Below are 23,648 nucleotides of genomic sequence, written 5' to 3'. Positions count from 1 at the left end.
TGGTATATATGATATATATATATATATTTTTCAAACACTATAACAGTAAGTATGTTTAGTTTTAAATACTCACACACATAATAACAGAAAATTAATTAAACATTTCATGGTACGGAAATATACCAAGTAGAACTCATAAAGTTTATAAAGGTTTTTATATAAGCTATTAGTATGAACACAGAGAATTAGATAATAGATTAATACTAAGTAGAACTCATTAAGTTTGTGTAGTTTTTTCTACAAGTTACTAATATAATGACAGAGAATTAAATAAATATTTCATGGTATGTGTTATGTTTCGTAAAACTTTTCATTAAATTTATATTATTATCACAGAGAATTAAATAAATATTTTTTGGTATGGTATTTTATGTTAGCTATGATGTGTTTTTTTTTCAAAAACTATAACAGTAAGCATATTTAATTTTAAGTACTTAGACAATTTGATATAATCACAGAGAATTAAATAAATATTTCATGGTATGTTTTATGCTTCATAAAACTTTTTATTAAAATTTTATTATTATCACAGAGAATTAAATAAATGTTTCATGGTATCTATGATATATGTATTTATTTTTTCAAACACTATAACAGTAAGTATGTTTAGTTTTAAATACTCACACAGATAATTACAGAGAATTAAATAAATATTTCATGGTATGGAAATATACCAAGTAGAACTCATAAAGTTTATGAAAATTTTTATATAAGCTATTAGTATAATGACAAAGAATTGAATTAATATATCTTGGTATAGATTATTACTAAGTAGAACTCATTAAGTTTGTGTAGTTTTTTTATACAAGTCACTAATATAATAAACTTTTAATTAAATTTTAATATAATGACAGAATTAAATAAATATTTCATGATATGTGTTATGTTTTGTAAAACTTTTTATTAAATTTTAATATAATGACAGAGAATTAAATAAATATTTCATGGTATGGAAACTGTTTGTCAGTTTTAACGCCACTCAAACATTTGCTCTCACCTAATTTCAATAAAATAGATTTATCGTTGATGCATCTGAAAGAAGACTATATTGTGCATCACTTCAAGTACTTACTTTATCTAACTCAAGGTTGGTTTATAATTATTTATCAAAAAACTGAGTATTAACAAGTTAATAGTTTTTTGTTTTGCATCACTTCAAGCACTTACTTTATCTTACTCAAGGTTGGTTTTATTATCAAGTTAATTAGTATAAAACGTAAGTGTATGGTCTATACTAGTGTTAATGTAAGTGAAGTGTTTTGTGCATAACGTAAAGTATTTATTTAATCTTACTTAGAATAAGTTTTGTTATAAAACTGTAGAAAAAAGTGAATATAATGCTATGTGTTAGTTTTTATACATTTTTCATAACTAAAAGTTTTTAACACCAAGTCATAAATTTTCTTTAATTAAGGCCATAGGGGGGGGTAAACCATGTTTTTTACAAGTTGATCTTATTTTATAGAGTTTATTTTAAGCTTCAAGATGGTTTTTATCGTTTTAAAAAGTTTGAATTATATTTTGAGATATGACCAGTCAAAGTTGGGCCGCATAATAGGTTCCCTATGGGAAGGAAAAACTGAAACAGCATAAAAAGACTATTTCATTAAAAATCTATCTCCTCCTACACTTTTCTAGCAATCTTCTTCAAACTTTCACTGTCTAATCTTTATACAATAACAAAAAAAAAAATATTACTTTGGAATTAAAAAAAAAAATAGTAAAAATATATTTTTTTTGTAAAAAAACACTTTTTTTTTAATTTTTGTGATAAAATTTTTATTTTTTTAAATTACTAAAATTCCAAAGTTAAGTTTTTCCTTTTAACAATATAAGGTATTATAAGGAACATTTCCTGAAAGTATGAAATAGATTGCTTGAAAAATGAAGTAGGAGATAGATTTTTAGTAAATTTTAAAATTTCCAAGAAAATTGACCCCAAAAATTTGTGGTCCATACGTTAATATCAGAAAATTTTTACAAAAAATTAAATATCTCAAAAGTTAAATTATATTTTTGAATTCTATAAAAACTGGCTTGTAGTTTGTACTTAAAGCTTTCATAGAAAAGCTAAAGTTTGTTTTTGTAAAAAAATGTTGAACCCCCCTATGGCCTTAATTTATTATATAAATGAAGAAAATTATCGATATTTAGTTAGTTTTTAGTTATTATATGTTGTGCAGAACATTTGTTACACTTTTAACAGATATAATAGTTTTTTTATTAATACTTGTAATAATTTTATATTTATTTTAGTTGTACTTTGGAACTTATTTTGAGTTGATTTTTTTTTGGGAAAATCATTTTATAAACTCATCATCTAACTCTAGGTTTGTGTATGTCTTTAATACGTTTATTTATCATAAAATATTAATTTGTAGTTATTGAAATAGATAACAACACACAATCCACAAAATAGAATACTTATATGCTTCTACTGTGCATGATAAGCATTTACTTTGTTAAGGTTTATTTATGTTGCTATAAAGATTGTGTTTTTATTCATGGTGTATTTTAGTAACTTTTTTAAAATATTTATAGATTAATTTCTAAACATAACTTTCAACATCAACTTATCTAAATTAGTATTATTGTTATTAAAAGGATAATAAGTACTGGAACTCTTTAAGATATGTTTTTGAATTTCAAAGTTGTAAAACAAATGTTTCTTGTTTCATTATAACAAACATCATTTTAAGTATTGATATCATATAACTCAAATGTAAATATAACTTTAGAAAACTATTTAACCATTATTTAAATTAAAGTAAGACAAATACTGAGTAAGTGTTTTTGAGAACATAAATGGGTCCAAAATTTTGAAATAACGGTTTTCAAACAATTTTTCACTATATATATATTTTTTGTACATTAGGGTACTAGTTTACTTTTTTACATAAAGATTAAATTGGTGTATACGTTTAATTTTTCAGTTTTAAAAATAATTGTAGGCTAATTTTTAATGCAAAGTTTGAAGAAAACTTATGTAATCATTTTGACTACGTTGATAACTATTTTAATTGAATAAACAATTTGTTACATGATTCATCAGTAATTAAATTATCAACACAAACATTTTGTTTAATAGTTATATAACAGTTATGTACAACAGCTATGAATCATTGCACTATTTTTAATGCTTGATTAAATATTTATAAGTTAAACTAGTTGTAATTCTCTTCCAAGTTTTTTATATATCTGTAAATGAAATTTAAATTTAAACTAGAAGTATCAAATGTATGATGTGTATAAAAAATTTAATTTTTTTTTCATTGAAAAGCTAAACATAACAACATAACTTTAAAATATTTACCCTTGAAAAGTAGAAGATAAATAATGGAACTTATGGCAATTAATTGTAGGCTTTCCTTTATTACATTTTATCACAAAACACGTGAGTCTTTGTCAATTGGAATTTGTGTTTTTTTAAACAGGAAGCAATTATTTAAATAAACATCATTAAAATTCTTTCAAAAGGTAATTTAGTACATCAGCCACAAAAAATAAAAGCATAAGGTTGGTGTTCTAAAAAGCAAAAGAGTAATTTATTTTATTGCAATTTAGTTAAAAGGAGTGTTTTTTCGGGAAGTCATTAAACTGTAAAGATTTTTCACACACCACAAACTCTTAATTTTCATTGGCCATCAGATTTTGTAAGCGCTTTCTGATTGGCTTAAAAGTTTTGAGGTGTGTCAATTGTGCGGCCCCTTTTGTTTTCCTTTCGACTTTTCGAGTTTGTTTCACTTGAGAACTGTTTTGTTTTTAATTTAAACCACATTCTTTCACAGTTGGTTTATTTTTTGCTCACACAGCTTAATTATAAAATGCTTTCCACAAAAAAAAGTTGGTTTATTTTAAGTTGTTAATTGCATAAGATAATTTTGCCATGCAGTTCAAATTTTTACAAACTGTTATGGTTGAAGTTAAATTTGTAATAAAAGTTTGAAATATAAAAAATATTCCAATTTAAAAAAATCTGGTTTTAAAATATTACAGCAAAGTTAATTTTTAAATTAAGTAAATAATATGACATTGTGATAATTGTTTACAACACATTAGTTCTTTTAAAAGTCAACTTGCTTCAAAATACTTACAAATTTTTTTACATACTTATATAATTAAATTAAATGGTTGAATGTTACTCTAACAAATACACAAGTTTAATCAATTAAACAAAAGCTCACCATGATTGACATAAATGTATTTTTTTGATGATAAAAAATGGAAAATAACCAAATAGGGTTAGAAACAAATACTTGATTTTGAAAAAAGTATTGGTCCTATAATCAGTTTAAAAAATAAAATTTTTAGGATCTTATATATTCAATATGTCAAACAACTTCATCTAGACAGTGATCTTTTTAAACTACATTTACCGTTTATGAAAAAAAGCTTTGATTTTGTATTTCTCTAACAACAACACAAAATTAAGAATGTTTATTTTACATCTCATATATTCAAAATGTCAACTATTCATACCACAAAGTGGTCCTTTCAACTAAAATTTATATTCAAAAGTGTATTGATTGCATACACTTTTAACAAAGGCATATATGTTTATAAAGAAATTATTTCAACATACGCCTATCTAAACATAGCTAATCCTCATGAATTTACAAACAATTTCTACAAACAATGCCGTATGGATTTACTTGTTTGTTTAGGGATGAACACTTAACCACAGCTTAATATACTATTTTCAATGACTACCCTTTTTATTTTTCATCATCAATTTTACAGTGTTTGATAATTTTTCTATCAAACTTACTTATATTTTCATTTTTTGAAGACATTTCTGAGTTTGATAAAAATATTGTGTTACAACAATAACATATCAAATAGCTGTAATGTAAACTTATCTTTGCATACAAAACACTATTGTATTTATGATACAAAACAAGAACTAGTTAAATCTGTTTCTCATAATGGGTATGTAATTTGGCACAGCTTTAGTATATATATTTATAAAGTAATATGATATAAACATATTTAAATTAAGCTTTATAATGCACTGTACATTTCAAAACTTGTGTTTCTTTAAAACAACACAGCTTAGATAAGTATTCTTAGTTGAGTATATGTTTACAACTATACTTTTATGTTATAACTATATTTATTTCAAAAATAATCTAATCATCTAGTCATCAAAATGTCTCCATCACTAATTTGAAATGCCAAAATAAAGTTTTCATTGTAAAAATTAATCGTCATAAATAAAAGAAAATTGTAGTCAATTAAATATAAAATAAAGTTTTATACCATGGTGAAGTATACATTTTTTGAATAACTCTTTCTAAAAGAGCTTTATAATTATAATGCTACCATTATTCGCCAATGTCTTATTTAAACAAACATTTAAAAATACAAACAAACACGGGGATTTGTGTATATGTATTGAGATTAAATGTCAACCGCAAAACACACTTCGTATAGGCGGCCAAGGTCTAAAAATAAATGTAGTTAAATTTATTTTTTATTAGCTTAAAGTTTTGTAAGTTCTAGTAATAGCTTTTGACTTAATGATGTTTTCGATTTCAATTCCAAATTTTCGTAGCTTATGTATTATACAGATTCCTACCTTTATTTTGTGGCCTTAAATAGTATTTCCCAGCCAAAAATGTTGTAATGCTTATTCTTGTCATACACCCTGATATAAAACGGTTATCAATATATGATGATATATCAAACAAAAACTTTAAAGTAGCTTGTAAGTTTTTTAGCCTTAAACTTTAAACAAGTCAAGTATTGCCAGGAAAACAAGTTCAATAACATTTTTGTTGAGTTTCTGCACCTTTCAATAGTTTTCAAAAAAGCAACTCTATCTAACGAATGCATTGCATCTTTATAATTTTGTATGTTTTTAGTTAAAAGCATACTTTTGGAAGTTGGACTCTGTAGAGCTGTTTATTTTTTATGAGCAGCAAAACGTCGGAAGTATTTTTGTACAAAAACAGTTGTTTTGATTTTCTAGTTAGTTCTGCTTGTTTGGATCACTAGGATTTAAAGCCTTACTTTATATTTTGTATATGTTTGTACAATATATATAAGCTTAATTCAAAAACAAATTTTTAAGTTAAGCTAAGCTGATGTAAAAAAATAGTTGTTTCATTTAAGTACTATGCTTTTTTGTTATAATTTCTTAAACAGACCATGTTGTCTATTAAAGCTACTAATTATAAAACATGCTATAGTGTGTTAAGTACATATTTTATTGCTTACAATAATATTAAACAGAACCATATTAATAAGCTTATATACAAGTCCAATTATCAATAGCTGCAATATCTAGCTAGTTAAAAGTTAATTCTTGTAAATACTTTAAGTATATCATAAAACTAATTATTTAAATACACATTTCATTGTTTGAAATTACCATAAGATACAGTTTTTTGTAAAGTTTGAAATAGCAAATTCAGAATGTACGTATTGACATTAAATGCAATAAATTAATTTACTAACTCCTACTTACTATAAAGTTTATTGTTGTAAATATTGCCGTGTACCGCTAATTAATCTACCGCCATTGTAGTATGTCATTATATTATGAAAATTTCTTATGGTTTTATTGTTTGCAATTGTTTAATTAAAAAGTTTAAATACAAAGTTTAAAATGCGCAAACTAACATTAACTGCAGTTAATTTAAAGTTTATTCTTGTAAATAGTGTTAAGTACATATTTCATTGTTTTCAAATACCATCGAATAGAACTACACTGAGTTTCAAATATCAAGTTCAGAATGTACATATTAACTGCAATCGAATTGGCAATTAATATAAAGTTTATTCTTGTAAATAACTGCCGTGCACCGCTAATTAATCTGTGGTTTACTACATGATTAACTGAAACGAAAAATTCCCAGCGGGGTGATTAGGTTTAGGTAATTTGCTATTTAAAAAAGTGAGCCTTGCATATTTAGTTTTGTTGTCTGAAACTGTCATTAGATTAGCCAGTTTCAATACAGCTTAGATAATTTATCAATTGTTGAAACTTTTTTTTGTATTTAGTTTTTAGCTGCAAGCATTTTAAATGAGATAGAGCTTAGTTGCTGAATTAGCTAGCCCTGGTTTGAGTTCAATTTAAGTTGTTGTTTTCATAGACTTTTTATTCTTAATATTTTAATCTTACTGATAAATTGAAGCATCATTAAAAACTTAATTTTTACATTAGCTAGCCCTTATTAAAATATAAGTTATTTACTTTAAAGATTATATAGATTATTATTTTTTGACATATGCCTATTTTAAATAAGTATAAGGCGTAAATTAGGGCTTAGTTGTAAGTTTATCTAGCCGGTATTTGAATTTGCGTTTTTGATTCGACTATTCCTATTTAAAAGATTATAAAGTTGGTTAGTTTTATTTACAACTTCTAATACATGTATGTAATTGGTTAGTACAAAGTTTAGCTGGAGCGAGATACATAGTTTAGTTATGTGTGAAATTAATCTTGTTTTGAGTTGTTTAGTGTTTACTCATTGTTAATTGTTATATTGTGCTAATAATATTCTTTAAACACTATTTTTAATTATAAGAATTATTGATATTGTAGTAAATGTTCTGCTAATTTCGTTTGGTAGAAAAGTATGTGCGAGTTTTCTAAGACTAAATTATATGGATATAAATCGTTTTCAAAATCAAAGTGTGTTTAGTTAATCATGTCTACTACATTTTTTTACTACTGATGCTGTGTAAAACAACTTTAATTCAGTTATAGTATATATAAGACAAAGTTATGTAGGTATAGATCGTTTTTTAAATCAAAGTGTATATATATAGTCATGTCTACAGCTGCTTATTACCACTGAAGCTGTATTAACAACTTTAATTAGTTAGAGCATGTGTCGAAACACATTCAAACTAATTTATACACTCAGTTTTATGCACTAAGTTTGATAACATTTTGTATAAAGTTCCATTTAGATTAGCCTTACAAAAGTTTAGGAAAGTGCAAAACAACAGCTTGTATTTTAAATTTATATTTAGCAAGTTTGTTACACAACAATCAATTTTGACTGTTGGTTAAGTGGCTGCATCAAAAGTTTTTGCTTACTCTATTAATTTGATAAAACACATTACTTCACTTATTTAAAAAATGCTGAAATTATGTTTTACTTGCTGCATTAGTCACTTCTCCGTCTGACATTTAAAATTCATTTTATTCCGGTTTATAAAATTAAGCTAAAGAAAAAGTTGTTACATTTTTAAATACAACTTTTTACTAGATGTTAATTTAGATAGTTTTAGTTTGTGTTGTGTGTCAAGATAGGGTTATTTAATATAGTGGAGTATTATTATTTATCAATTAATTAGCTAAAAAGCAAGGAGGTTCATATTTTCAAATAAGTTTGTAAAATTTATTTTATTCAAGTCGGTTTTGATCTGAACAAAACTGCCTTGAAACAATTAAAAAAAATTTCAATTACTTTTTTTTCACTTGAAGATACAGAGAATTTAGTTAATGAGCTTTGGGTTCACTCGAACTAAAAAGTTTTTGCCTCCTTTTCAATTTCTAAAACACCAAGAAAGTTTGTTGTATTAGAGACAATTAAAATTGTTGCTTTTTTTTATTTATAGTGATTTTTTTGTCAATGAGCTTTGGGTTCACACAAACTAAAAAAAAATTACCTCCTTAATTTCACAAGAAAGCTTGTTGTGTTTGTAAATTTTTACGATCACTTTCAAATTTCATTAATTTAACGACCTAGGCATATCCCGTGGTGTTTTTTAGTAAATATTTAACTGAAATTTTACTAGAAAAGATAACAAATGTTGCAACAACTTTTCAGTGTGGTAATGCTTTAAACACTTTATTATTTATGATTCACCGTAGATGCTAACGGACTCTTTGGTACAGTTTTACGTTTTACAAGGTAATACTTTATTGTGATAAGAAACTGTAAAAATTCACTTCTTCTCACACTTTTTAAGTTATCTCATTTTTAACAATTTCGAAGTTTTTATTTTAAAAAATATGTAAGTTAAGCTTTGTGTTAATTAAATTGAAAAGTTTGAATTAATTTAGATATACTTAACTAAGTTTTTTAATAGTTAACTTCTAAAACATTGTATATTTGTCAAGTAGCAGTTTGTTTTTTAATATTATTTATTATGCTAATGGTTATAGTTGTAAAAGAGTAGTTGTTTATAAATATTAGTAAAACAAAATAAAGTAAGATAAATATATTTTTTGTCAATAATTATTATAAATAACTTTTTATATTGATTAATTTTATTTATAAATTGAACGATAACTAAAATAGTTATTGTTTTATTTTACGAAACAGTAGTATTTGTTTTAAAAATTCAGTTGTATTCTATTCCTCATAAAACATGTATGTGTTTTTCAAACTTTAAGAATAAATCTTTAAATGGTTTTCTGTTAATTTTTGCTGCAGTTTTAAGCTTTATTAAGTAGAATATATTCTTAAACCTTCTCCTCATAAATAAAATATTTTTATAAAAGGTGAATTATAAGAGTAGATTAAAACAGTAGCAACAGTATATAATAAAAGTTAAAAAACTAGCAGTAAATTAGTAGATATCAATAAATAAAAGATTGTTAATGTGAAGTCTGTGAAGTTTTGTTGTTTAAATTTTAATTGTTGTTTGTAGTTTTGATGAATTTAAAGTTTTTGTCAGTGAATATCAAACAATGTGTACGTGACTAAAAATACCAAGTGTTTGAAAAAAAAAAGTTTAATCACACAGAGGCAAAGTTTAAGCAATTAAAACTGACCCACAATCAATATTGATTATTAGTTTTTGAAGCAACTGAAAAGTTTTAGACTAAAAACGAAATTTGTTGCAAGTATCAATAAATGTAATATATATAAGTTATACGAAACAGAATTTGTAACATATATTAGTTATTATTTGATATACTGGTGAAAAAGTTTTAATAACTTTCTTAATAACTAATTAAAATAATTTAATTTAAATAAGTATTAAGCTACTATTAAAAGTGTTTTTAAATATTTAAAAATAAATTGTGAAGTACAACTATTAAACTAAAGTTAAGTATTTTTTTACATAATCATATGTTTACAAGTAATAAGGTTTTAATAACTTAATTTATAAGCAATCAAACTGTTTTCCTAAAATTAATTTTGTGTCAATATTATAACTTTTTTTAAATGTAGCAAAGTATGTTGTAAAATGCTACTATAAAATAGGTTGTTTAAATATTTATTTATCAATATATCATTAAATATATTGGTAATAAATTTTAATTAAGTTTACCAGCTATTGAAATGATTTCAAGTGTGTTGCAAAATATATTGTGAAATACAAACTAGCTTAGAAAGAAATAAACAGATAGTTTTGGTATTTATACAAATCATATGCAATGTCTGTAATTAAGTTTTATAAACATGTTTTACAAGCAATTAAACTTATTTACTTTAAATTAACATCAAGTCGATATTAAGAATATTGTTAAATATTGCAAAATATGTTTTAAAATATAAATTAGCTTAAGCACACAGCATTAAACGGAAAGTTTAAATATTTATTCAATATCATATGATATACCGGCATTTTACAAATAACAATAGTTTTCTCTCTTATTTGTTTACTATAGACCGCGTGATCTATTTTTAATATCGATTTAATGAGATAGTAGCTAGCTTAATTAAAATAAATTCAAATTGACATTATATAGTGTATGATGAATCATTTTGATCAAAAGAATATCTAAAAAAAAAACAAATGAACTTATTTTAATTCGCTATTCGTATTAAAATTAATTTGTTTAGAATCTTTCTTTCATTTACTATTTTAAGCGTACTGAAAATATTGATTTGATAAAAGAATGGTTAAATATAATTTTATAAGATAATTTAAGTTCAAAATTTACTTCGATTTAAGATAAAACAAGACCAGAACCATGTAAAACCAAGAAATTTTAAATCAAAATTTGAAAAGTTTATCTTTAAATTATTAGCTATAGCTAAAAAACTTTGTTAGTTTTAACTGCGTTGTTTCTGTAGTAATATGTTTATAGTTAAAATTAGCGCCTATCAATTAATTAGTTTATTTTATTTTTTAACAGCTTATCAAAATTTTTTGTTCATTTCTCTTTAACTTGTTTATTTTTCGCTTTTCATGTGATGTATTGAAAATATTGATTTAGTAGTTTATTCTTAACTAAGTTCAACTTGAATATTGATTTAATGATATATTCTCAACCAAATTTAACTAACAATAATATTGATTTAATGATTTATCATTAACTAGGTCAGCCTATGTTTAATAACTTTCACTATATTGTTATGAAGTTTTTTTAACTGAAAAACATGTTTTTAAGTCAAAAACAAAAATTTTTAAACATATTTTGAATTCACTATGCATTAAAATAACCACTAAATAAAATATACTTGCGATAAGTGTATTTAAACCTTATAAAATGCAGTATGTCACATTGGAATTTGCAAGTGCCTATACTATTATGGTTTTTAAAGAAAACATATTTATTTGAGTTGTTTGTACTACTTAACACATGTTTTTAGTACACATATGATAATAAAGCTTTCTGTAGTATTTTGAAAATCTGGGAAAAATAGTGCTTCCATTTGAAAAGTTTTCAGTACTTCATGACATTGTTTTAACAAAATTGATTTATCAATCAAGTTTGTAAACTTGTTATTCACTGATCAAAAGTTTGGTTTTACCACGAAAATAGATTATGTTTAACTGTTCACTCTTGAGAATTTTTTGTTGTTCAAGATTCAAGTGCTTTTCCTTTAACTGCTACTTTAACAACACGTGCTGGCATTTGATTAAACAATATTATTGATTCAACTTAATTAAGTTGCCTTCAAGTTTATGTAGTAATTTAAGTTGTTTTCTTATTGCTTAAGACTCAAGTTGTTTTTCTTGAAATTGGCAATTCAAAATAATTTGTGTTTTTCTCATATGTTGTATGTTTATTGAATAATTTATATTAATGAACTTAATCTTTCTTAAATATTTTTGACAATTTTACAGTCCTTTTATTCAACTTTAGTTGTTTTGTTGTTGCTTAAGACTCAAGTAGTTTTCTTAAAATTAGCACTTTAAAATGATGTGTTTTTCACATGTTTTGAGCTTAATGTTTATTGAATAATTCCACTTAATGAACTTGGTCTTTCTAAATGTATATGAAAAATTCACACTCGTTTTCTGAAAATTTAATTGATTTATTGTTGCTCAAGACTCAAGTAGTTTTTCTTAAAATTAACTCAACCATACTTATTATCATTTTATATCGCAGTATTTTCCTAATTTTATAGGTTCAATCGATTAAATTTATAGAAATGATCAAATTATTTCACTTAAGTTAGTTGTGTCTTGTTGAAATCTTTATGACAAATTAGTTGTTGTTTCAAATTATTTTAAGCGAAAATTATTTCGCCAAATAATGTATGCCTGTTTAAAAAAATTACATTTCTTAGTTGTTATATAGCTCAAATAAAACTGTACAAGTTAAAATTTATTTAAACCAACCTCTATGGCCTGGCCCTAAATATACAATTTAATAAAAATTATAAAATATTATTGTACAAACTTTCGTTATTTGTTACTTACGTTCAAGATCAATTTAAACTAAATTGAGTGGCCATAAATATGCAATTTATTAATGAGTTTTTAGAATATTATATAAAAAACTTTTGTTGATTCGTTTTAAAATGCAAATTTCCCAAGCTACATCCAACTGCATTAAAAAAAATATTTTTTTATAAACTATAGATAAATAATAGTTTTTATTTTTCAGTTAAACTGCACTTCGCATCAATCATATTTAACTGCAACTAAATAAACCTACTAGTATATAATATAACAAACAATATTCGTATATTCATATATTTATATTATTTTTTTTTCAGTTAAATTGCAGTTCGCATCTACTATTTTCAACTGCAACTAAATGATATAATATATTTATATTAATTATTTTTTACAGTTAAATTGCAGTTCGCATCGAGTATTTTCAACTGCAACTACCTATCAAGCATTCAAGGAGGACTATATTCACATTATTTCATTAAAATAGAGAATGGCTAACTCAAGTGGTATTGACGGTTTGTTTATTTTATGTATTTATAAATATATAAAATATTTTAAGAATATTTGATTTGACTTTTTTAGAGTATATGTATATAAATAAGCAATAGTTAAGTTCTTTCAAATAAGCTAAGTTAAAATTGGTTTATAATTTGTACTAAAGCATTTGATATAACTTTTTTAGGGTTACTGGAGCTAGTAAGCAATAGTTAAGTATTTTTTAAGTTAATAAGTTATGTTAATAAGGTAATTTATACTAAACTCAAAGGTTAAAAAATTAGTTAATACTTAAAAAACCGTTTTTAGTAACCGTTTTAATTTATAAATATTAGTGAGGCTATATTTTGCCATATATAGTTTAATATTATACCTTAAATATTTCTGGACACTTCAGAATATTTTCTCAAACTTTACAAACTCTCAAACAAAACTTAAAAAAAAATCAAGTTTGAAACCATGTTAGCTTCATTTAAGTTATCCTTTGTAAAATTATTGCACAATGATTGGGAAATATATTTAAAAGCAAGTCAATTAGCAGGTATTGATTGATTGCTATAATTTCTGTAGAAATCTCTTTTAAAGTGTATTAGCTTTACATAAAAAATCTTGGTACAAACTAAATGAAATGATTAGGCATTACATAGAAAAAACAAGTCAATTAGTAAGTATTGATTGATTGGTTTAATTTATGTTTAAATACCTTTTTAAAAAGAGTTTGCTTTACATATAATGTTTTTTGTTCTGATTATGCAACTTCACGAAGCTAATTACGTTAACAATCCATCAAAAAATAAATGCTAAATTAAAGCAAATAAATAGAATAAAAAGTTCTTTGTTGAAAGTTTGATTTCTGATTATACACTTCGAAAATAACAAGCTAATTTTACAATCCATCATTTAAAAATGCTAACTAACTGCAAAATCATTGTTTGCTTTAGAATTACCCAGAAGCCACTCTAATTATATTTTTCTTTTAAAACACATGTTATTCGTATAAAAACAATTAAACAACACCTTTACAATGCCTTTACAACTTAAGTAATTAAGCAAACACCTTTGAAATGTTGTTAATGCTTAAGTAATTAGGCAAACACCTTGAAAAACAAAGTACTGGAAAAAACAACTCAAAAACGCCTCAAAAAAATCTTGAAAGAAAAATAATCGAATGCAAGGCGTTTGAACTGGTAAAAGAAAAACAATTCAAGAAAACTCCTTCAAACAATGCTAGCAAATAAGAAAATTTAAACATTACTGTTGTCCACACCCTATATAACAAACGTAATAATATTATTTGTTTTAAAAGTTCAAAGCAAAACAATTAAAAGGCAAATAACACATTTTCTTTGTTCAACCGCCTTTTCAACAATTAATTTCTACTACGTCATAATTGAAACTTTATTGTTACGTCACACAACACGCATTGTCCGTAACAAGCGCTTTCTTACAACTCTTGTTTGCATGTTACTTAATTCTTTTCAAGTTCAACAATAGAGCAGGGTTTTGTGAATATCAAATACGGTAGCTGATGTTTGATTTCTTAGAAATTTCTGTTCAATGTGTTTGAAGGTTAACAGGTCAAAAAATAGTATAATGTTTGTTTATGCCAAATTGTACAACTGTTTTCCCCAGATTTAAAATATCATTCTACAAAATGAAAACATTATGTATAGGTACAATGTTTGAAATATTTATAAGAGACACTTGTATCAAGTACAACAGTTGTTAAAGTTTTAATTCTCACAAGATTTTCATTCAGTGTGTTACCAAGGTTGATAGGTGAAATCGAAATCAGGGATTACGCAATTAATTGAACGGATTTCGAAAGTCTTTCAAGTTTTAACACCTTTATACGAAAGGTTTTGACCTAAGTGTATGAAACTGTATGAACTATAGGTTATATATACCTGTGTGATAATATTTAGACTATATGAGCCGCTTTTGTTTAAGCTAAATGAGTTTGTTAACCTGAAATTAGAGCAGTTAAACCTTTATCATTTGTGACTATCTAAAGGTAATCTTTTATAAGTAAACTCTGTAGTAATGTAATATATAAAATATTTTGTTTCATATTAAATGATTTTCAAACAATAACTATGTTTACCAATAACTCAACTTTAACTTTATGAAACTGTATGAATTATATGCTACTTGTGTGATAATATTTAGACTGTGCGAGTTGCTTTTATTTAAGTTAAATGGGTTTTTAACTTTTCCTGTTATGAAATAATAACTTAATTTATCTAAATAGTTTAACTTTAAAAACAGCTGTGAGGTATTCAGTTTTGTTTATTTAAACGGCTTTTGAACTGTACTGTATGAAACTGTTTGAACTGTAGGCTATAGATACCTGTGTAATAATAAATGCTATTAAATGTAAATACGATTTAAGTTTAGTGTTTATTTTTATGAAACACAAATTAATTTTTTTAGTTAATAGTAGTAACTTGTTTAAGAATAGCGAGAACATAAAGTATATATTTTTATTTAAGTTAAGGCCATAGGGGGGGGGTCCACTTTGTTTTTTACAACTTGATCTTATTTTGTAGAATTTAATCTGAGCTATCAGACACTTTTAACCGCTTAAAAAAACTCAAAATAACTTTTGAGATATAAGCGATCAAAGAAAGGGCATTCAATAGGTTCCTTATGGAAGGCAAAAACTAAAAATGCGAAAAAAGACTATTTCACTAAAAATCTATCTCCTCCTTCAATTTTTGAGTAATCTTTCTCAAATTTTTACAGAATGTGTATCATTAAACTTTAAAGAGATCTATTGTAGGAATTTTTTTAATTTTGAGTAAAAAAAAAATTATTGTCAAAAAACTACCCTTTTTTTTAGTTTTTTGTGGATAAAATTTTTATTTTTCAAAATTTCAAAAATTCCAACATTCAGATTCTTCAAAATATTAAAAGGAAAATTTCCTGAAAATTTGAAGTCTCTTGGTCAAAAAATGAAGGAGGAGATAGGTTTTTAGTGCGTTTTAAAATTTCCGAGAAAAGTGACCCCGGAAAATTTGCGGTCCATACGTTTATATTGAAAAATTTTTACAAAAAATTAAATATCTCAAAAGTTAAATGATATTTTTGAATTCTATAAAAACTGGTTGGTAGTTTGTACTTAAAGCTTTCATATAAAAGCCTAAGTTAATTTTCGTAAAAAAAAATGTTGGACCCCCCCTATGGCCTTAATTGCTCTCAAACGTTAATTTCACATGAAATAGGTACTAAATTTATTAATAGTTTATTAAATTCACGGTATATATGCTAATGATTGTCTTCATTAATTAAAAAACATCCATTCAAAGCCTTGTAAAACAAACAAGAAAATAGAATTCTCATCAAAGGTAGTTCTCATAAATGCTGAACATATAGAAATCGTTCAATATTAGTACAATAACTATTTACAAGTTATTTAATTAAACTTATAACTTGTGTCCAAACCTTGACATAATTATTTGGAAACAGTTCATCAGTTATTAAAAAGCTGGAGTTTTTCAATTATTTTATAATCTTCTTGAAATTCTCACCTAATTCAATAAATTATTTTTTAACCAATGTTACTAAACCTGCAATTTAAATTGGAATACTCCTTACAGACAGAGTTGTTTAAGTGTTTTCACTTAATGAAATTTTATTAGAAGCTTTGGAGGTGTTGCCAAATTTCACTTTAAAATTAGTTTAATTTTGGTGATATAACAAATTTGTTAACCATAAATTTGTTAATGAACTTGAAAATAAAAGTTTTGCCAATTTTAATTTCGGTAGTATAGACTTTGTCAATACATTAGCTCGTTGAAATTGAGTGCTGACTATTTGTATTCTGAATATTGAAATTTTATTAATTTTAAGTTTTTGTTAATTTTATTTTAATGTCAACATAATTTATTTCATAGTTATTAATCTATAACTAATAAAAAGCCTGGAATAACTTAAACTAAAATCAATTACTACTAGTCTAAAAGTTCTTATACTTTATAAGTGCTTACGTTTAAAATACCAGTATCAGTAAAATGTTCACAAGTTGAATGCATTCACATATAAACATGTTTTGTTGTATGTGAATTACTTATCTGTGAAATATGTAAATGTCAGTTACTACATTAAACAAGACTATAAGATTTATTATATTATAAATTATAAATTAGTTTATGTTTTGTATTAGACGTAAATTTTCTTATAATCTCTCGTTTGAATTTAACTTCACTAAAATTCTTACATTTTAATTATTGTTGTTGTTAAAAAACAATACTTGAAAATTTAAGTCAACTTTATTTGTTGTTAAAAACATGAAATTACAAGTTGACTACATTCACGTATATATATATATATATATATATATATATTTTGATATTTACATGAAATAAAACATATTACTAAAATAGTTTATGTTTTGTATTAGATATAAATTTTTATTATCTGGTTTGTTTTCTTTAGGGCCAGGAGGTACGGACAACTCTGCAGTTCGATCCGGATTGGTCACACATGACGAATTAAAACTCAACCTTGACGTAACAAGTAATGATTATGACGTAACAACGGTAAACAGTGAGGTGCCGAAGTTTTACATCACTCCTCCGCAAGACACCGACTTGCACCATGGTTTGTTTGAATTAAAAAAAAGTGATATTTAAAAAGTATGTAATAATTCTTAACTTTAGAAGATAATATAATTTTCTATCTTATATCCAATTGTAATTTTTTGAGATGTTTTAATTATTTAGTCATTAATAGTGTTTAATAGCAAGTGTTATTTAAAAAGCATGTAATAAACAAGCTTTTTAACTTTTATATATGATTTAGTTTTCTATTTTATATCTAATTGTAATTTTGTTGAGATATTTTAAGTGTTTAATCATTAATAGTGTTAGATAGAAAGTTTTATTAGTTGTTGTAATTGCTTATAATTAAATTTATTTGGATTGTTATAAAGTTGGTATTAAATTATCTAAATATAAGTAGTTCTTCAATTATTTACTTGTTTATATATATTTAACTTGTTGAGCAAATACTTTTTTTTATTGATACATGTGTGATAAGTTGGCCATTTATGTTTTTTTTTATTGAGAAAGGTGTAAAAAATAGCATTAAGTACACTGAAGGTCAAAGTTAACTATTTTGATAGATTGAGTAGAACATTTAGATTTTAGTTCATTAAGGTGTGAACCAACCGACATTCAATCAATATACAAGACTTTTATTTTAAATCAAGTCATTGTTTTAGTAAATGAAGTTATAAATAGTTTAAATTGATTAGGGTGTGAGAAAATTGACATTTAATACACAAAAGTTTTGAATTAAGACAATCATTTTAATTGATTAGGTAATCGTTTAAATCTATTAAGGTGTAAATTGTCTTTTTATTTTTATTAAGTTAATTTCTATTGTGTAATTTTTTCAAATATACATTATTAAACATAAAGTATAAGTGTAAAAAAGTCACTATAGTTTTCATGTGAGTTTTCAATTGACATTAGAAGTAAAAATAGACATTTTGTACAGTAAAGTTCCAAGTTAAGTATATAGAGTAATGAGTTCTAATTCATTAAGGTGTGAAAGAACCGACATTCAATCTATGTAAAAAACTTCAAAATCAAGTCATTGTTTTAGTAGATGAACTTATAATATTTAATTGATTAGGGTGTGAGAATATTGACATTTAACGCACAATATATTTTAATTAAAACAATTGTTGTAATTGACTAGGTGAAGCATTTAAATTGATTAGGGTGTGAATAGTCTCAAATTTAAATAATTTTTTTATCTGACGTTGTGTAACTTTTCCAAATATAATTTATTATGTATAGCTCAAAGTATACAAAGGTAATCAGGTTTTAGGGCAACAACTTTTTGGTTTCATTCCAATAATAAAGTGCAGTGGAATATTTTTAAAACTAATTGATTGCAACAAACGGGTGTCTTTCTAAACATGAACTGTTAATTAACCAAACTAGTATGCACTGTGCCTATATGAATATAATTGATAAGTTTATGCGCCTCTTTCGGGACAACAGTTTTATTTTGTAAAAGACAGATATTGAAAAGTGCAGCCTTAATTCAGATATTATTCGGATACTCTATTAAATACTTAATTAAAAAATTACTATGATTTCATCCTATAAAAATTATAATTGACAACTGGTGTATAACCTGACATAAGCACACAAAAGTTCCAAGTTAACTAATTATTTTGGTAAGGATTAGTAAGTTATAATTCACTAAGGTGTGAACCAACCAACATCCAATCAATATAAAAAACTTAAAAATTTAAAGTATTTTCTGTGTTGTTTTAATAGATGAAGTTATAATATTATATGATTAGTGTGTGTAAGTAATGTCATTTAACTCACAAAAGTTTTGAAATAAGACAATTGTTTTAATTGACGTTAAAATTTATTAAGGTGTGAAATTAGTCTCAAGTTAAAATAGTTTGTATAACCTAATTGCCATTGTGTAATATTTAATTTATTATGTGGAACTTACGGTATGCAAAAGTCAAAAGGTTTTTTTGCAACAATTTTTAATTCGTGCCAATAATAAAGTGCAGTGAAATATCTTCAAAACTCGATTCAATTAATGATAGCAATTAGTGTGTTTTTGTAAGTATGAACTTTTTAATTATTCGAACTTAAATAAACTATGCTTTTATTATAAGGCAATTTAATAAGTACATTAAACTAGTTTTAAATGATAGTATTGTTACAGTGGCTTTAGTTTAACAAATAAAAGTAATTTTCTAGGATTTTATTTTTAAGTTTTTAAAGAATAGTTGATATAACAAAAATTATGTTTGGTATTTAGCTTAACTTCTAAACTAATGTTGAAATTAAAATGTTTTACAAAGGTTATTTTTTATAATCTTATCAATTTGCATATGTATAAATTAAATCAGTAGTTTTATTTAGCAATATGTTATGCAATATTTCTAATAATTTAGTTGATCAAAATAAGGCAAGACTTAAATTTTTATATGAAGTAATAACATCAGTTTTAGAATGTTATCTTATCTTTGATGATGAAATAAAGTACTTGAACTTATTTAAAGGACAAAAGTTTATGTATATTTGTAACATTAATTATCATCAAGATTAAATTTTTCAAAACATAATAACTAAACTTTTATATAATATGAATAAACTTTCTGTTTTTTTAACCGTTAAGAAAATTAAGGCCTTAATTTTTTAATGTCAAGTAAAACAAAAAATTTTAAAATAAATTAAAAATAAAGATTAAAATAAATATATTTGTGCTTAAGTGTAGTAAAGTCGTTTTGAATATCGTAGAAAACAAAACTAGTATTATTGTCTCTGCTCCGATTAAAAATCTTGTATTTTCAGTTTTAATGAGAAACTACAAAAAAATATTTCTAAAAATAAGTATGTTTATGCATCTATTAAATTTTAATTTCCCATAAATTTTGGAGAAAATAAAGTGTATTGCCATGGTAAATGAACTGTGAAAATTTCAATAAATGAAAAAAAAAACATATTATGCTTCATTTGATGTGTCAATCTTATGTTTGATCTAATTTTAATTTAGTATTAGTATATTAATAGTTCTTTGATGTATTAATAGTATGTAAAAAATGTTTACAATAGATTTAACGTATTTCTGTATATTTTGTTCCTTAAATTGCTTTTAACGAGTTTTAAATTGTTTAAAACTTCAAAAAAAAAATTTAAGATGTTTTAAAGTTACAAAGTAAAATGAATTAATTAACACACCACAATGGGTCAAGTTACTGTATTTATATTAAAATTTACTTATAATAAAGTATAATTCACTACTGACAACTTGGCTTTTAATTTTAATTAAAGGAAATATTATACTGTTTCAGTAAAGAGTAAAGTTTTAATTAATATTTAGTTACATCTTCAAAGGCTTTAGTATATATTAAGATATTTTTATATTGGGTTTGATTACTAATAATCCACCATTAAATTCTTTACTATTTTATTTATATTTAAAATTATAAGCTATAGTTTCTAATAATTATCAATAATTTATCAATTACTGGTTGTGCTCTCAAATATGAAAAATAATATATTGCAAACAAATGTTTGAGTTATACTAATTAGTTATTACTAATTAAAACTTAATTTATTTAAGTGATAATTGATCTGTACTTTATACATTTACGACTCAACATTTATAGATAGTTTAACAACAAAAAGTTTGTAAAAAAATTATTATCGAATTTTTTACTCACAGCACCTGCACTGTATAGTGACGTAAGATATAAATCAACAATAATTTTATTACTTTATTTTTTGCTGATAATAAGTTGTTGCTGTTATAAAAATACACGCTTTAAATGTTCCTGACATTGTTTATAGTCATTACAATAGTGATATACCATAAAAATAAATTTTAAACTAATAATGTTAACTTGACATAAAGCTCGTAATTGTAAATATTTAAATTATAAAAGTATGAATATCACTTTATGTATAGACTTACAGTTAATTTTTTTTTACAGTTCGCTAACATGATCTGTAATTAAGAAACATTTTTTAAGTGTTTGTTAAAATTTTTTTTACTATTAATTTGTTTTTAAAACACTCCCTAATACAGAATAATCAACGGCCTGGAGTTAATATATTGTTTTACAATTTTTTTAATCATTACAACTAAGCTGTTATAAGATGTTAGTTGGTTTACCAGTAAACAAGATATAAAAGTTTGTATTCTAATTTTTAAAAATAGTTAAATTTATGAAATGCTGAGATACCATTATTAGACTACTGGTAAGGTTACTATTTTGTTAACATAAAAAACTCCATTGAGAAAAGTAAACAAATTATAACTTAAATAAAAATGAAAAGCATTTATTTTTTTTCCAATAAAAAAGTAGTGCATAAGGGTGTTAGAATAAAGCTCCCCAGTAGTAGTCGAAAAAGTATACACTTAGCATGACTAGTGTAAATTTAACTTAATTATCTTGAATATCCTTTTTTTGACTAATAATAAATAACAAAAACATATTAAAAATAACTAGTAAATACAGTAAGGTTCTCCTTTTTTCTTTGGTAGCTAAGAAAAAAATCTATTATTGTAGAATCATAAAATAGTTTATATAAATCTAGATTACTCTAAAAATACCCTTTTTTACCAACAAAGTTTAATAATGAGAAGTAAATTGATTTAAAATAAACTTTTCTATTGTAGAACCATCAAATTACAGTTTCTTCATCAACATTAATAAAAACGAAAAAATTTTTTTTATCTAAACTACTCATGTTTTTGAAAAAATATTTAAACTGTATATTTTAATAGAATTCTCTCATTATAACAAAAATCCTTTATTACAGAACCATCAAACGCATCAACGGTTGCCAGCAGCGACTCAGGGGCGTCTTCAAGCGGAAATTCTCCGCGGAAACAAAAACTTAAGTCGGGGGGGATCCACCTGGATTTCAACAAATTACTCACGCGTGACGCGAAAGGAGAATGTAAACCCGCGTCCGATATCCGGGTTTGATTATTCGAAACTTATTATATTAAAAATAACATTACACTCATCGCTCTGTATACTTTTGTTTTCAGCTTTTTTAGCGTCTGATGAACTGCTCTGCAGGAAAACGGCGTAACGCAATAAAAGTTTAACAATAAATTTATATAAAAATAACATTAAACATAAAACTGATATATTATTGAAAGTATTTACAGAGAACTTTTTTTTTACAAAAGTTTTTAAATCTACGCTTATCTGTAATACTGGTTACAAAGTAAGTAAATTTGCAGTAGATGCTTTTGATTTAGTACTTTTAAATGCTATAAAAACTTTGATGATTGAGTGTGAGTTACTTAAGACTGATAGTTAACTTTATGTACACTTGTTAGTAAAAGAAATATTGAACTTTGCTTTAAAGCTTTCTTGAGCAGCCAATAGTTTTTTAAGTATATAGTAATTAAAAAACATATTAAGAATATTCAGTATTAATTAATATCAAATACAATTAAAACATTGGTACTTATTTTAAACAATACTAACCCCAGGAAATGCCGGGGTCAGCTTCCATGGTAAATATGTCGTCACAGTTCCCAACTTCGCCAAGTTTTCATGCTTCAGTGGACACCAGCGATATTTTTACTGAAGACCTGCAACAAAGTTTTTAGTTATTCCATATAAAATTATTATTTAGAATGATTAGATAATTGTAATTAAAATATAATTCTTTAACCTTAAAAATTAAATGGTTCGTATAGCATGGGGCTACAAATTATTTTCATAAAATAGCTTTCGCTGTTGTATAAGTTATTTAAACAATAAGAAGACACTTAAATAAATTAATGTGTACTATTATTAAATTCTTAAAATAAATATTTCGAAACAGACGATCACCATTTAAACTTCAGTCAATTGTACAACAACATTAATTTTAAATATAAAATTGTAGTGTATGATTTTTAACTTCAACCTTACCAAACTATTACTTTTAATACAGATGACCATCACTTAAATTTCAGTCAGTTGTACAACAACAGCCAGCCAGAAGTTGCAGTTATTTCAAATGCTTCAAAATCTCCAGAAATATCAAATAAATTTCAGCCGTATGCAGCCCAGCAGTATGACGATTTCGATTATCAGTGTTTGTTTTTCATAGTTA

At 24.4% G+C, this 23,648-nt stretch overlaps 1 protein-coding gene across 4 annotated transcripts in view; it reads left to right on the top strand.

Annotated features, from left to right (window-relative positions):
- Positions 1 to 929: 929 nt before the first annotated feature.
- The window catches only part of LOC145836084 (band 3 anion transport protein-like), a 54,010-nt gene continuing 31,291 nt past the window's right edge, over positions 930 to 23,648 (top strand). For 3 of the 4 annotated variants that reach the window (XM_082943885.1, XM_082943886.1, XM_082943883.1), the window contains exons 1-6: positions 8,785 to 8,870; positions 12,941 to 13,058; positions 17,476 to 17,640; positions 22,350 to 22,513; positions 23,038 to 23,149; positions 23,487 to 23,630. In XM_082943885.1, the coding sequence (XP_082800011.1) occupies positions 13,034 to 13,058; positions 17,476 to 17,640; positions 22,350 to 22,513; positions 23,038 to 23,149; positions 23,487 to 23,630 (610 nt within the window). In that variant the 5' untranslated portion in view covers positions 8,785 to 8,870; positions 12,941 to 13,033. Of the gene's footprint in view, positions 1,088 to 8,784; positions 8,871 to 12,940; positions 13,059 to 17,475; positions 17,641 to 22,349; positions 22,514 to 23,037; positions 23,150 to 23,486; positions 23,631 to 23,648 lie in introns of those variants that run through there. The other variant, XM_082943884.1, reaches the window with a different exon arrangement.

Source organism: Thalia democratica, chromosome 5, assembly GCF_965202585.1.
Source record: "Thalia democratica chromosome 5, ktThaDemo2.hap1.1, whole genome shotgun sequence".
Lineage (NCBI taxonomy): Eukaryota > Metazoa > Chordata > Thaliacea > Salpida > Salpidae > Thalia > Thalia democratica.
The sequence above is the reverse complement of the archived record's forward strand: the minus strand, read 5'-3'. Positions and strand labels throughout refer to the sequence as shown.